Source organism: Fusarium solani, assembly GCF_023522795.1.
Source record: "Fusarium solani strain SB1 chromosome Unknown bctg00000007, whole genome shotgun sequence".
Classification (NCBI taxonomy): Eukaryota; Fungi; Ascomycota; class Sordariomycetes; order Hypocreales; family Nectriaceae; genus Fusarium; species Fusarium solani.
The window spans coordinates 2,465,970-2,482,540 of NW_027072150.1; the positions used below are offsets into that span (position 1 = coordinate 2,465,970).

General features: G+C 50.0%; 5 protein-coding genes across 5 annotated transcripts; 2 read left to right on the forward strand and 3 right to left on the reverse strand.

The window, feature by feature from the left end:
- Positions 1-554: 554 nt before the first annotated feature.
- MRS44_011732 (uncharacterized protein) lies at positions 555-2,545 on the reverse strand (the record flags this gene model as incomplete). The annotated part of the gene is made up of 5 exons (XM_065619838.1): positions 555-933; positions 1,051-1,467; positions 1,522-1,612; positions 1,675-2,188; positions 2,240-2,545. The coding sequence occupies 5 exons, from the start codon at positions 2,543-2,545 to the stop codon at positions 555-557; spliced, it is 1,707 nt and encodes a 568-aa protein (XP_065475910.1).
- A 439-nt stretch (positions 2,546-2,984) lies between these two features.
- MRS44_011733 (uncharacterized protein) lies at positions 2,985-3,833 on the forward strand (the record flags this gene model as incomplete). Its single annotated transcript, XM_046283302.1, has 1 exon — positions 2,985-3,833. The coding sequence occupies one exon, from the start codon at positions 2,985-2,987 to the stop codon at positions 3,831-3,833; it is 849 nt and encodes a 282-aa protein (XP_046134554.1).
- Positions 3,834-4,250: 417 nt separating this feature from the next.
- Positions 4,251-5,936, reverse strand: MRS44_011734 (uncharacterized protein; the record flags this gene model as incomplete). The annotated part of the gene is made up of 3 exons (XM_046280954.2): positions 4,251-4,613; positions 4,779-5,685; positions 5,803-5,936. The coding sequence occupies 3 exons, from the start codon at positions 5,934-5,936 to the stop codon at positions 4,251-4,253; spliced, it is 1,404 nt and encodes a 467-aa protein (XP_046134553.2).
- A 2,472-nt stretch (positions 5,937-8,408) lies between these two features.
- MRS44_011735 (uncharacterized protein) lies at positions 8,409-9,872 on the reverse strand (the record flags this gene model as incomplete). The annotated part of the gene is made up of 1 exon (XM_046275677.2): positions 8,409-9,872. One exon carries the CDS (start codon positions 9,870-9,872, stop codon positions 8,409-8,411), a length of 1,464 nt encoding a protein of 487 aa, XP_046134552.1.
- Positions 9,873-12,741: 2,869 nt separating this feature from the next.
- On the forward strand, positions 12,742-14,154 carry MRS44_011736 (uncharacterized protein; the record flags this gene model as incomplete). The annotated part of the gene is made up of 2 exons (XM_046268965.2): positions 12,742-13,433; positions 13,485-14,154. The coding sequence occupies 2 exons, from the start codon at positions 12,742-12,744 to the stop codon at positions 14,152-14,154; spliced, it is 1,362 nt and encodes a 453-aa protein (XP_046134550.1).
- Positions 14,155-16,571: the final 2,417 nt, after the last annotated feature.

Sequence of the window (16,571 nt, forward strand, 5' to 3'; positions counted from 1 at the left end):
AATAGCTTAGGGAAGCGCCACCAGCCCATCTGCCTGGGTCGGGTCCGACTCTGCTCTCGGCTCCTAAATATAGCAAAAACAGAGCCAAAGTGCCGCCTTGGCTCTCTCTGGACACCCGACTCAACACACACTTCATAAAACCCAGGAGTCTCTGCCCCGCAATCGGCATAACCGTTATTGACGCCAAGCAAGGTATCCGTCCGAGTAGGGAGCTTGGTCTTCTGACTCAGTTATCCCATTGAGGGCCGGGCTTCAACAATAATAAAGAACAATTAGAGTAGGGAGCTAACTATATGGCTGAAACAATAGATTCCCGACTTAATTTCCCCTCAGGTATACTTTTGTACTACCCATCTGTCGAATTAACCTTGCTGTTAGCAGTATCGCAAGGCTACGGGAGCGCCCGCAGCCACTCCGCCCGCCCGCCCGTTGCCCACTTCTAGGCAGACAGACCACCCCTCTGTATCTGCTGGGACCTTTGACGCGTCTTTTTACCCGGAATACTCACCCTATACCACTGATAACTGAAAGCATCCCAGCTTTTTTCAATCACGCTATAGGTTAAACTCACTCGACAGACTTTGCCAGTCCCAGACTCCATCCAAGACCCCTAGATCAAGGCTTTCCTCAGTACTTCCACCAAAAAAGATGTTTTTGTCCTGCCGTTCGCTCAAGGGGGCGGTAACTCTCTCACTTGAAAGCACTTGGCCCCTGGGCATTGACTCTAATTCTCCTTCATCCAAGTTGTGAACTCTCACCAAATTTCCCAGCGCCTCATTCTCACCCGGCGCTAGTTGGAGTCGTGAGACCAAGGCGTTGAGTATGGTCCACGTCGACTCGCCCATCTTGGTATAGTCTCGTAGTCGAAAGGATATCGATAGCGCAGAGCCAACCGCATTCACCATTTCAGCTCTCTTCGACAATGTCCTGTTCCTATCTCTGAGTAGTAGCGAGCATAGGAACGCCGCAATATCAAACGGACAGAACGAGACCATGAAATACTTGGCCTGTTGCGGAAAGCAGAGATCGAAGAATTCTTGGCAAACACACATAGCCAATAGACCTATATCCGTAGCTTTCTCAATGTAGTTTTGTTGCTGGGGCTCAACTCCCAATGCCGCCTTCATGAGCGCCAACTGGGTCATGTATCCGACACAATGCAACTGCAGCCGCTGGAACCGCAGCCAGGGAGCATCTTCATCACATCGCTTTTCAGGGGCAAGGAAGCTGAACACCTGTGGGAGGGCAGACATCCAGTTTTCGGTTGTCGCAAGGCTCTCTTCCAGAGAGCGATTTCCAGGCTTGGTTCCTGATAGAACCCTTCCGAGCTGGTTCTCGAGAACCTTGGCCAGTGCTGCTGAAGGGGCGTCCGAGCTAACGCCCGAGAGACTCAGAGTAGTGCTAGGATATGGCACAGAGTTCTCGGAGCCTATGATGCGAGGTCGGTTGAAGACAGCTGTCATAAATCTAACAAGTCAATATGACTTGATCTAGGTGTGGTAAGACGAGCGGTATTCTTACCTATCCCAGGTATCCAGAGCACACCACAACCGTCTTCGTGAGTCTAGCTCGTATCCCGTCATGTCGGGGGTTGACTTATCAGTATCGATGCCTAGGTGTCTTATCATTACCGCTTGCTCACTGATCAACCAGGGATACCGAAATTGAACTCACCAATCTCTTGTGCCTGTCTTACTGACCCTGCCAGCATGTGCCACGATTCAACAAAATTCGCCTCAGCCTTTAACCAAGTTGCCCCAAGAAAGAGCTGCTGAGCATTGACGAGCCCTGCCACGCCCGGAGGAAGAAGATCGCTCAATGAATTTGCTGCCTCATGGTAGAGCTGGCTGAGGTCGGTTACCGAGTCTCCAAGCTCAGACTCTAGCCTATCTTGTCCATCTTTCGGTAGAAACTGGATTGCATTGGAGCAGACACGCAGGATCAAGCTGGTTAAAGCAATAGTAGTAATAGCGCAGAGATATGAGACATCTCGACGGCGAGACCACCAGGCTTCGTAAGAGGCCTGAAAGGATGGTTGATAGAGGATACAGTAATGGTGGTTGACGTTATCGAAGAAGCTCTGCACGAGCATATCAGCATATGGACGTGGAGGAACGGCACGAGATGCTTGAAGTACTGGACCTGACAGCTCCAGCGATTTTGCTGTGTCGTTTGACTGAGCCGTGGTCTTGACTCAAGTGTTAGTGATTTCGCGACCGGGACTCAGACGGGTACATACTGCAATCATGTTGAGTACCGGGTCGTCCATGTACCCGAGGGATATAACGGCAACGGAAGCTTCTGCAGGGCCACCGACAGAAACAGGCCCTTGAACGGAACTATGCGTGACTAGGTCTGCAACAGGCTCGTTCGGCCCTGGAGCTACCTTGCTCTCATATTTGCATTCATGGGCTGACTGTCGTCTCCGGCAGTGGTTACATGGCCACCGACGGTCACATTTCTTCTTCCTCTTCCGACACTCGATGCACGCCGTGACTCTCCGACCACGCTTGTGTCCGACATCGACTTGGGATTGGTCGCTCATGATGAGAATGTGAAACTAAGGATATCCGCCTCACGGAATGAGCTGCGTCTTTGCCCGACACAGGACGGCGAAAGGTAAGGCGTGTCGGGAATTTTGGACAGGTTGGTAAGCAAAGTGCTGACGCAGCCTTGGCGTCGGCCGAGTGAGGGCGGGAAAATGCTGCCCAGGGCGGAGTTGGTTGATTTGGGGTGTGGCTTGGCATGCATCTCTTCAGCAACTCACCAATCATCTGCAAGAGCCGGAGATATGAACAAGACATACCCTGGGTGTCGTTACAACGTTGTTAAAGCGGACTTAGGAGCGCCTCAGATACTAGATGCTCAAGTTATTGTTTGTAGGCCACGAACTCTATAAAGAGCGTCCACCCAGCTGTTTTAAGGAACGATAACCACCACAAAACGAACAGTCACAATAACAACCACCTTCACTCATCTTTGCAATGTCGTCCAAGAATTTCGTCTGGTTCATCACCGGAGCCAATTCAGGCTTTGGCCTCCTCCTCTCCCAACTGGCTCTCTCAGAAGGTCACACAGTCATCGCCACAGCCCGGAGTCTTTCAAAGTTTCCCCAGTCTCTTCGTGACTCTCCAAACGCAGACCTCATCCAGGTCGAGGTGACAAGTTCTCCCACCGAGATCGAGGCTGTCATCAACTCGGCCGTATCCAAACATGGTCGCATCGATGTCCTTGTCAACAATGCCGGCTTCGGCCACATGGGTGCAGTCGAAGAAGTTACCGAAAAAGAGGTCCGCTATCAATTCGACGTCAACTTTTTTGGACTCTTCAGCTTCACAAAGGCTGTCATTCCGCACATGAGGACTCAAGGCTCGGGGATCATCTTACAGATCTCGAGTGGTGTTGGCATTCTCGCAGGCCAAGGCGCTCCCATCTACGCAGCCTCCAAGTTTGCCGTAGAAGGCTTGAGCGAGAGCATGTACGAGGAGCTAAAGCCCCTGGGAATTCGAGTTCACATTATCGAGCCGGGGATCTTCAGAACCGACTTTCTCAAGCCCACCTCAGAGGGGAAGAATGTTAGCACGAACAGGGAAGGATACCTCGACATTGGGAACATGCTCAAGGGCATGCACGGAAATCAGCCTGGTGATCCTCAGAAGGGAGTTGAACGTATCTATGAGGTCGTTACGGGAACAGGAATGGCTGTTGGTTTGGAGGATCAGTTGCGAGTTCCGTTGGGATCCGACTGTCACGGTATGCTTCAGGCCAAGATCCAGAAGTTGTCTGAGACTGCGGAGAAGACAAAGGCTATCTCGTTTAGCACGGACTTCTAATTTGGAGAGTGGCTGTGTTGTAATTTCTAGATACAATCCTCAGGTCCATAGATCATTGTTGCACTATCTATATACCGGCTCAAGGAACCCAAAGCAATCACTATGCTGTTGGTTATCCCCCTCCTCCCCCATGATACAGAAAGTGTGTCAGATACAGTAGTGTCGAGTACAGTCTGAGCTAAGTAATACATAAATCTTCCCACTTGGCGTTCTTGACTGCTTCGCCATGCATAATTCCGTGGACATAACTATCTCCTATCAACCGATAAGAACCATCCTCCCGAGGTCTTAGAACCAAAGGCACAGGACAGGATGAAACAACCCACACACTGTCATTCTCTGCCACTGCGAGACCACCCATCCCCATGTGACCCTCTTCTGTCAGGAAGAAACGCCGGAAATGCCCAAAAGCGTTCACTAGAGAACCGAAGGAATCGCCCAACCGTATCCGGGGAGATCGGAGTGTTCCGCATAATAGAATATTGTCTGAAGGACCCAGCATCCAAAGGCACTGCCCAGTTCCGGGCTCGCTGGGTGTGCGCTGTGCGTCTCTGTGTCGAAAATGAGAGTGCGCCAAAAGGCCTCGATAGACAGCTCGCCAGAAAGAGCGTAACGCTGAGCGCATTGCAGGAGAATCGCAGCGAAAGGCTCAAATTCCCAGGTACGCATGAGAGCCATAGCAACGGAAGTCGAAACAACTGACAACGTCCCTATTCGAACGGCTTTGACATGAAGCTCTGCACCATCGATGCGCAGGCCGAGGGATCCAAGCTCACGGTACTAGGAAGCGTCAAATTCAAAGTGCTTTGAGTAACAGAGCAGGGGCATGGTGTTTGCATGCTGGGCTGAAGTCGAGAAGTCGGGGACCCAAGACGGCAAATCCGGCGTTAGCTCGAGATTCTCGCCATCCTTGCATGTAATTAGACTTGCAAGGGAAATGAAGACCAGATGATTGCATTCCTCGAGAATGAAGGTTGTTGCCTTTGTGAAAACTGTCGCCGCCGTGGAAGAATCTGTGTAGTCAACCTCTATGCAGGTTGGGAGAGCCCCCTTGACGGTGGCTGCAAACTTGGCTATACCCAAAAGCGAGTACACCTTGTCTCGCTGATCAGAAGCGTGAGCCTGTCGGCATCTCATCAGGAGGAACGCCAGCATCGGGGCCGTGCCTCTTCTCCATGAGTCGGAGCCGGTGAGAATCTCAATTTGAGGTAGCAGAAATTGGTACTCGGGTTCGTTGAAATCTCGGGACTTGCACAAGACATTGGTCATGATCATCTCGGCGGGATAACTGATTGCGGGCAGCATCCATTCATCTCCCAGTCCCTGTTGTATCTCGGTCAAGCCACCTGGGTAGAATCCAAGTCGGTTCATGATGCCATTTGCATCTGTGAGGTCCTTCAAAGTGATATACCCCTTGTTGCCCATGAAAAGACGGACATTTCTCGCCAGTGCAACTTCCTGTATAACCCATGATCGCCTGAACCGATTTTGAAAGTAGAATTTCACCAATGGTAGCCAATTCTCTGTGGTTAAGGATAGGAGTCCCAGCCGTTTCACTTTCCTCTCGAGTAGGGGATCCAGGTCTCCCTCGATGGCATAGACATTGTTGATATACATTGCCAAGTTTCTGATCAGAGCCATTACCATGGGTGTGTCTTCGTTACTTCGTCCAATCCAGACATTGACTTGGGCGGCCGAGAAATAGATATGAGCCATCATGGATACCTGAGCTGCTTTTTCGTTTTCGTCTTCCTGGTTGATGCATATTGCATCAATCCAGTGATACTCGGCGACCAGAGAATCTTGAAGCTGGACAAGAGCGTCGTGCAAGTTGGGGTAGACCTGACATTTCCTGCCGTTGAGTAGAATTGGGCGCATGTCGGAAGAGGTGTAACAACCGTCCCCTTCGGATGGCCCCCAGGTATACGAGAGCGCGTGATAACCAAGCTTGTCAGAATCTTGAAGTTACCAGATGCTTAGCTCAAGACTCAGCTCCGCTGTTCGCTGTGTCAGTCCTGGCTTGCAAAATCGCACAAGCCGAATGCTATCGTTATCCAGTTGTGAGGCATATTTGAACTTGGTCTTGCGAAGGAAGAAGCTCATAGTGATGGTGTAGAGTCTTTCCTGAACATGAGAAAGGGGGGTCGGTGATGCACCTGACGGGCGTATGCTGATTTCGAGAAAAGGGCCCAAAATATCTAATGATGGTTGAAACCAAATCCTCAGCTCGATCCCCTTTCAGCTGCATAAGCCCTTGGGGATCTACATGCGTCTGACAAAAGTTTATTGGCTGACAATCAACACATCTGGGGCAGCTTCTTGGCAAATAAAAGTTCACCCAACGAGACATCAGAAGTCATCCACCCGCCATCCCTATCCCCGTTCTATTACTCGGCCATGATGCTTGGTCGTTAGCAGTGATCATTGATAAGATGTCGTGCTAGTTACATGCAAAGATATTGCGACTTGCCTCTATGGGACAAATAGAATGTGGTCACATAACATGTATGGGCGTTGTCTTCGCCGCTCATCAAAGTGGTCGCATCGTTGGGGATCTTTGTTGTGTATAATGCCGGGCGTAAGGACGGCGTCGGTCACAATAGCAAAGAACACGGTTGTCAATACCTGCCGATACTGAAACCCAATACCGTGAATGGCCATAGACGAAGGAGAATGAGCTCAAACCATGACTGCTTTGATAGAGACGGATGGTTTTTTCTGTGTCTTAAGTGTTCCAAACCGAATAGCATTCACGTACTGGCCCATCAGCAACGCGGCAATGGTGGGTTGTTGGTTTGGAATATCGGCCGTACTCTTTTTCGCATCGCCTAATCCTTGAGCAAGCGTTTTTAGGCCTGTCGCTCAACATTGAACGCAACGTAGATCCGGTTATTCAGTGCTAGAAAACTGTGAGGGCAATGACATCAACCTTTTTCATTCTCCATGTCGACAGTCTTGAGAAACACATTTGTCAACCCAACTCACCTAGCCATTGTCTAGAAGCTGTGCTATCTCAGTGCCAAGAACTAAGCGCACCCTCTTGTGTTATCAACACCACAAGGCGGATGTTAGTGTGTTGATTATCAATACAAGTGCAATCACGCCCCAAAGTCCAGGAAATGCGCTGTTTCAGCATGAATATTAGGTAGACCACAGTCACTTCCAAGCTTCAAGCTATTTACATCAAGAAAGAAAGAAGCCCCATCTCTCACAGTACCCACTCCGTCAAGTCCAAGCATCTCCTTAGCCTCTATTAGATCCCCAGATTGAGCATTAACCTTCACACTGTCCGGAAACGCATGGGCAAAGAACGGGAATATGATACACCGCCCGAGGTTCCTGCAGTCCTGTGCCGACGCGCACTCGGGGGGTGGTGTCGTACAAACTCCGTTCTCACAGATCTGGCCCGGAGAGCAGTCAACGTCAACCGAGCAGCTGCCGGCTGGTGGGTTGTCGACTGGCGTGGAGGTGGTGGTAGTAGCAGCTGATGTGGTGGTGTCGCTGGTAGCCTCAGCAGTGGAGGTAGTGGTGATAACGAGGTCCGTGGTGCTAGCCTCAGTGCTTGTGGTATCACTCGAGGCCCCAGTCTCGGACGTGATAGGGCTGTCGCTTGTGGAGGTAGTCTCAACGCTGGACGAGCTGGTTGCAACGGTAGTCGAAAGCGTGCGGATGGACGGGTAGCACACTCCAGCGTTGACGACGCTAGCGGCTAGTAGGGCGAGGGCCCCAGTCAGAAGACGAGTCGAAATCAAAGAGTTTTGTGGAAAACGAGCGACAGGACGTCAGTGACGAGAGGGACTGCTAGTTCAAGTGAAAAGATGAAAAGCAGACAGATGCTCCTCTTGTGCCCCTTCTCTCTCTCTGTCTCTTCTTTCTTTGTTGGACGGGTGTTGGCTTGGCCGCTCTGCATAGAACTAGTGAAAAACTATTGATTTTAGTGGCCGCAAGCCACCAGGCGGGCCATGAGCCGTCAAAAATGAAAAGGGGTCGCTCCCCATCCCCAAACTTTACCGTCGTCTACTACGCATCCCAAATGGAGATCTCTGCGATCATTATCGTTTGGACCTTGTCTTCGCAACACTCAAGACAACCCTTGCCAGTTGATACGCGAGCATAGTGTTGCGAGAGACGGGGACGGTGTTGGTTCGTGCAGAGTACCGTGTACAAGGGGCCCCTGTTGGCTCGAAATTAGCGACGTAAGCGAGAAGCCAATCTTAACTGTGCAGATCTGCCGCCTGTGGACTCTTTTCAATACGAAGCTAATTTTAGGCAGTTTGTTTTTCCACCTTCAGGGTAACTGTTTGTTTATCCTCGGCTGTCTCTCATCACCAGTAAACACAACATTTGTATCCCCTGATAGCATCATTGAACTTGACCGAAAAGCGATAAGAGATAAGAAAAAAACTAGAAAATGGCATAGAGCAATACGTCAGTGAATATAGTGATGTTGTAAGTGTTGCAACGGAGACAGGACGAGACTCGATGTGTCAAATGTTGATGGAGGCCATCACGCTCCAAACAAAGGCCAACATTCCAATCTGCCTGGACTCGACACGAGCGACGAAACTAGATGTGTCATTCTCCAAACCGTCTCTTTCTGTTCACTGAAGGATGGTCAGCCATACAGGAATAGGCAAAACTACCACGGTCTCTCTCCCCTTGGCCCTGCCAGGTGCCCATCTCCGATTTTTGAACCCTTTCTTGCAAAAACTGCGTAAATGTACCATAAGCAACGCTCTCAGTATCGTGCTGGTCCATCGCGACCCACTCGAGCTTCTCAAACGCCTCCCAGCTCCCATACTTGGAAGCAATGAGTTTGCGAGTATGTTGCTTTACAGCATCCGGTGTTTCGGGACTCTCTAGACTCTCCTTGTAGGCCTCGATAGCTCTCTTGGTGTCGTGTGGTGGTATGAACTGAGCCTGAAGGACATCCTCGCTTCCGAGCTCAATTGGCCTTCCGTAGGTTGGCCACTCTCTCTCACCCGGGAGGTCGAGATCCAGGTTTCCGGTTGGACTCTCATGTAACTCCATTGGAAGAATATCACCATAAAACTCTGCCCACTCAACGTCGTCGACTCCGTGGAGAGGGGGTTCGAGGTAGTAACCGTTCCACGTGCCACCAAACCCGTTACTGATCTTGAAAAACTCCTTGTAGTCATCTGGAAGAACGGTGTCGAGTCTGCACTCGAGAGCTGATATCTGCTCATCTGTTGCAGGCGGGAGAACGAAGAGAGATTCTGGCACCTCCTCCCCCATCGCCTCGTACTGGCTTGTACCGTTGGCTCTTGTGTTGCGGTCCAACTCGTCAAGAAGTTCTCTGATTGACTTCTTTTCCCTTGGATGGGGATGACGTCCATTCTTCAGGCGCTCAGTAAAAGTAGCAATGACTTCTTGGCCAAATGCCTCGACTTTGGTCATGGCGACCGGAATTTTTCGAGCCAAGGCACCGGTGGAGAGAAGACGCCAGTTCGTGCGGTGCTCAGTGAGACGACTGATTGCTTGGTTCCCGTGCATTCTCACAGCGATATACCCAAGAGCTTTTTGGACCTTTGGATCCGCCTCGATCTCCTCAATGGAGGATGTATGCTGAGATGCCAACCGAATGGCCATGGCTAGAGCGGTAGCAAGCGCGTTGCTCCGCTCCATGGCTGCGCCTCCTGAGGAAGCATCACTGTCTTTAGCAGTCTCTAGGAGCACGCCCAACTCCGCCGGGTCATCCTCTTCAGCGTCGCTCTCATTCCCAAAATCCGGGGTGATGTTGGTGGCCACATCGTCCAACGCTTCTTCCGTCCTCTCTTCTTGAGGGATTTGGTCAGGCCATTCATCCACTTCCGCAAAGGCAAACTTGAGGGACCTGATTTGCCGGAGCTGCCAGTCGGAGGAATATTGCGAGAGGAGGAGTGATATCAATGACTTTGCTGTTTTGATCTGGCCTAGGACGGCGAATTCCTTGGCCAACTCCTGGATTGACTGATACAAAGCCGGAACATCTCTGCTCATTAGGACAATGTCGGCGTCGAACTTCTTGAACTGGGCCATGGTCGCTGGCAGTGGATGATTTATGGTTGAGAAGGTTATGAAGAAGATCGTGAACTTTTGGCCCGCGATGTCCGGGTTTTCTTCACGAGACTGATGATGAGGTGAGATGCAAGGATCAGAATCCTCTATGACGTAATATGTAGGATTACAATGCGGCGGGGTCGCAGCGAAGAGAAGCTGACTGTGGGCTTTCGGTGCCGCGATTGAGGCTTATCAACATGCCAATATCGTGTTGAAACTGTGTTGTATGCCGGTGCGGTGAGAGAACTAAGTTAACAAGCAGTTATCAAGCTCTTTAAGCTGAACGCGTATTTCATATTCAAGCTGCACCTCATACTCTTCGTGAGCATAATGACTTTGGCCTCCCCTTAGTAGTACCCATGACATATAAACGTTAGGAACAACATGATAGGTGTCTTGCCCATACACCCATTGCGAGCTTTCACGCTCACTAGCGAAGTTACTCTATAAGCTCTGGGTGCCGGCTGGTTTTGGCAACTTTACTCAGCCAAATAATAACGATATCAGAAGGGAGGAGGATGATCTAGAATATGGCTTCCATTTCCCTACCCCTGAAAGTTAGTGCCTCTCTCCTTTGTCCTGCATTGGGAGTACCGTAGTGGAATACCCTGGTGTTTTTCTGTGGTATGATATGTACGTACCTACGGATCCAGTACAGGAGGTTATTTTCAGTCTGTTTGCTTAATTACAAAGAAATACGTCATACTTTTCACCACTACTCTGAGGTACTTGACGGCATCATTCTGTCCTCACTTATCCTCTCGCCACCGCTGCGTCAAAACGCCCCTTCGGAGAGATTGCATCTTAGTCCATCCTTCTCAATTCTTCGGCTCCTTCACTGCTCCCACTCCGCTTCGTTTCTTCTTCATTTTCCCTTTCCCCTTAGTTGACTGGCGAAGGCCCGCCACCATGTCTTGGTTGCCAGCAGTGCTTCCTTCTCCGTGATAATCTTCACCTCTTTTTTGACCCTTCTTTTTCTTTGCTTTCTTTTCCCCCTTTTTGACCGGCTTTGGTTCGCTTTGCTGTTTGTTTGAAACCGTCAATTTGGCTGTCGGCACAATGCTTGGTTCGCTCGACATCAGCTATTTGTCAATCAGCTATTCTTACCGGCTTTTTACCTTCGAGACTTTCGTGATTTGCGGGGCTTGTCTCCTTGGACTGCTCGCCAATGAATGACGATCTTCAGTATCCCAAAGGTCTCGGTCCATATGGAAACCTCGTCCCGGGGCCACATTTCATATTTGAAGTCCTCGGCTTTTTCTCCAACAGTTGGATGAACAACTATAATCTTCTTGACAGGCCTGTTGCCCATCTTGCCTTCGATGATGGGTTCCTCGATTGTCTGGTAGAAGGTTTTCCCAGAGGGATGGAAACGTTGTGGTGGAGGCTGCGATAGGACTATTACCGAGTCACCTTGGGAAATGTACCAGGCAAATATGACCGAGGCTCCGTGGATGTACCTAACCCACCCGGAAGGTGGTCTTGGATGATATGGGCAATCTGGATGAGAAGGATCGAGAAGAGGTCCCAACGCGGTTGTCAACGTCTGTAAGTTCCGCTGGTCCGCCCATCTTTGGGCTTGTGCACGTTCCATACCGCTCCATAGGACTTGACAGTTTCTGATGCAGGATTTTTGAAACTGCTGATATATATCCTTGGCTTCCTGACTGGTTAACCAGCGGCAAACCAACGCTTGAACTTTAGGCGATGGTTCGAAGCTGAAACTGCTAGTTTGCGAGTGTTGTAAGTTCGCTTTTGAATGTCGGGCCATATATGAGTGAGGCTCATGTTGCTTGCATGGGTTGGGCGGTTTGGATATTGCCCTTCTCCCCTCTACAGAATTTATTTGAGTAGTTATGTCACAAGTTCGTCATTGAACTTGGAGACCAGCACATGAGGGGCCCGGTTGAAGCTTGGTTTCTGTCCTCAGAAATCTCCTGACCGTGGCGATATCTTGCACCCACTAAACACTATTGGCCACTTATTCATACTGTGGATGCCTTCTGCTTTGAATCGGATATGAAGGAGCGCTATTGTAGGGAGTTTTGGTGGCCGGCCGTACTGTGTCGGAAGGAGCAGCATGAGAGCCACAGCATGTCATTAGGAAATCCTTGTAACGGGTCAAGATGGCAACAACTACCAATCATTACAACTGAGGCTATCTACACAGCAGATCTATCTATTTGATCTAATCAACTCGCTAGGCTGATTCAGTAATTAACGAAACACGGAGTTGTGAAAATGATCCTATGCCTGGACGATAACAACAACAAAAGCATGATGTACTCTCAAGCTTATTACACCAGCTCTTTACCAGGTCAGTACTGATGATGACGGAATTAACAACCGAACAGAGACTCAGACAGGTAGATCAAAGTCGGTCAACATACAGCTATCACGAGGTGATTTGCCCAGTCTCTTCACAAGGACCTACTTAGCATTCCTCAAACTAGCAAAGACGCCCTGGCACCTGCTCAACAGCTGATCAACCAGACTCGCTAAGAAAGCTATGGAATTTGAGGCACAGCTGGCGACAGGGCCTCAGGATCTGTGATGCTGTGTTTTCCAAGCTCCACAGAATGCTTAATCCCTGTAAATATCCGAAATTGGTCCCACTGCATCCCGCTCTCAGCCACTCTGGTGTTTGTCTGTTCTCAATTAGCAGGCCTTTCAGCTGTCGCAGCGGATAGTGGCGTCGATAGTGCATGTTAGCAGAGTCAATAGTGTCTGTTAGTGTCAACGGTAGCCTGATGCGAGGCGACCCCTAAATTTATGCCTAAATGACTTCCGTGAGCCACTTCATCTCTTTTCTCCAAGTTTCTTTCTTTTCTCCCTCACCACGAGAAACATGGCGCCGCCCAAGTCACTTAGCGCCTTCGTACTGGCGTTGGGTTTCTCCCTGGGAGCCAACGCTGGCCCGTGTAAGCCAAATGCATCTTCGGCATTGACATCCCAGTCATTCGAGACCACGAGCACAGCTGTAGTCGAAACCACATTTTCCTCGACTTCTCACACAACCGGTCTTACCTGGACAACTTCATCTGAGAAGTCCCTCACTTCAACTGCCGCGGAATCAGATGTCTCAGATACAACTACTCTTCAGTCCTGGTCCTCTTCCTCTAGCGAGGATGGAGGACAACTCACCAGCACCGTGACAACTGAAACTGGTTTTGTTTCAACGTCTGATGAAGCAAGTAGCTCCTGGAGTACTGCATCGGATCTTACCCTCACTTCTTCGACGATCATCAGCGAAACCGAAACCTCGACTACGGAAGATGCCAGTAGTTCCACTAGTACTTTCTCTGAGTCCTCCTCGATATCTGATTCCGAACTTCCGACGACAACTACCTCTCAAGCAGCCGAATCTTCTACGACGACTACCAGCGAAGCCCCGGCCACGACTACTCAGGTAGGACCTCGCCTTGGGTTCTTCAATGGCGGTTTCGAAGATCAAACTGTAGATGGGTTGCCCTGGATTATAGGAAGAAGTGCTGAGATCAAGACCGATCCTGCAAACGCGCATGGGGGAGAGCGCTATGCGTAAGTTGTCTTATCCCATTGACTCCTTCGTCACATTGACCAAAGGTCTAGTCTGGCACGGTTCCCCATTACTGGCACAGGCCGTCCCATAGACCCTCTGAGGCAGACGGTTACTGGTATTGACGGAACCAAGAAATATCTCCTCACTTTCTACTGGACATTTACAGACGCTAGCTCGCTCGAGGGTATAACTTGCACTTTTTTCACATATGTACAGGGCTTAGTAGAGGCCAAAAACTTGTGGAATCCTACACAGCCCGTGAACCAATATGTCAAAAGACAGCTGGTTGTCAGTTTCCCCGCCACCACCACTACCGCGGATATATTCTTCAATTGGAAGTGCTATTCAACTCAAACGACGTGGGCTGGCGCCGAGGTGCGCATCGACGACGTCAGCTTGGTTGAATACGATCCTCCATGCACTCTACGCAACGCACCATCTGATGGGTTGTTATGTGGTGGTGTTGGGCGATTCAACAACCCTGCGGCCGAGTCATATCGGATTGACTTCTCTTCAGAGTTGATCCACTTCGACTTTTGTGCGCAAGCTTGCGCAGGCACACAAGGATGCAAGACTTTCGTCCACCCAGGGGTGCTTATAGCCACCTGTAAGCTATACTCGGCGACACCTCAGGAACTGGACTTCCAAGAGTCTGCCCCCGGTATTCGTGTAAACCAGCCAGAGTGCTATCAGTGCCGGCCATTGGAAATTGATGGATGAGGTCACGCTCAAAGTATTCGGCCCTTTGGAGATTCGTTTCCTGCCGTCACCTGCATGGTCGGCGTAACATAGTTTTGAGAGAAGAGGCTGGCTAGCTTCTTGCTCTCTATTCGTATATTTCACGCAGAAATGGAATAAACAAAGTGGGAATCTGATCAATTAACCCTCCTGGCCGGTTGCTAGAATTGACATAGGGCGAAGTTGACCTTCCTGACTTGGCAAAACCATTTACTATTGTCTGACCGCTGACAATGAAGATTGGCCAAAACTCGTTCTCGTGGGATACTTACTTGTGCTTTTATGTGAAATAAACAATCTCAGACCTTATACTCGTTCATAACCCGGGAGTCATGTAGTAGTCTATAAGCCAGGCGTGGCGGGGAGATCCAACGGAAGCCTACGAACGAAAGGGTCACTCACGATGCACGAACATCCAGCAAGAAGTTGTACGATAAAACGGATTATGACACATTCTAGAAATATCCATCGGCTACCATTCACTCCTTGAAGTAGCGCTTAGTTTACTGCACCCCTCCCGAGTTGATATTAGATATAAAGCTGTGCGTGTTCTCAACATGTTGTAACTGTTTGTCGCACCGTCGTGCTCCCCCGTTGGCTTTGGAGAGCCTTAAATCCCATTTGCGATTCGAACATCACCCAATACGCATCTGTCATAAGACAGGATGCGAGATGAGCCTGTCAAGTACAGTAGTTCGGGCAGGTTGGTCATCGGCAGGCCATCGTTCTAAATTCCATGTCTTCCGCTACCTTGGCAGCTCGCATGTGTCAATGACTATTTTCTTAACTATTGTGGCTAATGGCCTCTTGTAGAGCCATGGTAAATTTCACACTGTCTTGCTGAGCGTTGTGTAGCTGTCTCTTACGTTCATCATCGCCAGCTGAGTACTCACTGACCCGGGTGTACGAATAGTGACGATTCTAAGACATGACGTGATGACTAGACCTGCAAAACGGAGCCGGTAGAAGGATTCAGAGATCATAAAATCCCGCGGCCCGAGACGGCGCAGCCTCTCTTTCCACCACAGCCTGATTTCCTAAGCGAAGTCAAGTGCTCTTAGTTGCGGAAGTCTGCTTCATTATGTGTGTCATGTTATTTCAAGACCGCGGCTGACAAAGAGTACTGTGTCTAGAAAGGGAAAATTGTGGCGAGCTGAAGCTGAAGCGGCGTTGGCCAAGGAAAGGTAATCAAGTATAGCGTACGTGCATGTGAGAGAGAGATGACCATGCAGCAAGCGGTAATGGAAAGAAGAGAGCAAGTTTTGCTAGTATCTGAGTCTATTTCAACTGCCGCCCTTGGATTTTGTGCGACGCAATGTAACTGGGCAGTCGGCTTTCCACTCCGAGGGCCGTCTTACCAGGTTGCTGGCCTGCGCCTAGATGCCAAGACGAACTCTACTTCCCAAGTCCCAGATGACTTTGGCTACATCGATCTGCCTTGCCTAGACTTCCGTGGAGAAATTAGGCAAAGTGGTGATATGGCTTGCATCAATAGCTCCTCAACTAGGTCAAGTCGCTCATGTTGGCCAGTAAGATCCAGCCCATAACTTGGCCAAGACTTTGCATGATAGCCGAGCCTTCTCTCGGATCCCAACTCTTACACTTTCCTTCATTACAGCTCCGGCTGGGCGGAACTGCTTGTTCTGTCTTTCTTGCTGCCCCACAAGCGGTGAAGTACATTCACTCACCCACATGTTGGCCAGGCCATTCTGCTGCGCCCACCTGGGACTTCTCCATGAAGAAGCTGACATTTGACTCCTAGTCCAGTAGGTTTTTCCTGGTAAATGGGAATTCCTCGTTCGTTATTCGCGCTATCAATTGCTGGTTGACCTAGTTCAGACACTGACTACGTGTGATACACATATCAACGCTGGCGAGTTGCCTACGGTGATTCCGAAGCAGGCTCGGGTATAGCCTCTACGAGGGCTGTGGGCCGTAGATCGTACGTTGTAACCGGGCGAGTAGTCTCGGCACTTGAGAGCTGAGCTGGACGGTTTGTCAAGGTGGCACCGCCAATTCAACTAGGTAGACGACCGGTCTCTGCTTCGCCCCCTCAGTGGTAGTTTGGAGCCAAGGCAGACCCCTCATGAAAACAAAAATGTTCAAGCCTCGTTGTTTGGTCGGCGATGGCGTTCATCGGTGGGGAATGACACCACTCTCAACGGATCTGGTCTCTAGGTTTGAGCTGAGGCGCCACTTGACTGTTCGGAACCGTTTGGGAATAAGACTTTAGAGTAGTGCAGCATCAGGCTCCTTTGGGAGTCTAGGGCTGACAAGATGAAGCGGCACCGGTAGTAATGTCTCGGCAATCACATGAAACTCAAACACGAAGACATTCTTGCTTCGCATGCTATTGACCTGTTGACTTGTTCTATCAACAAGAGCCTAAAATAAGCATA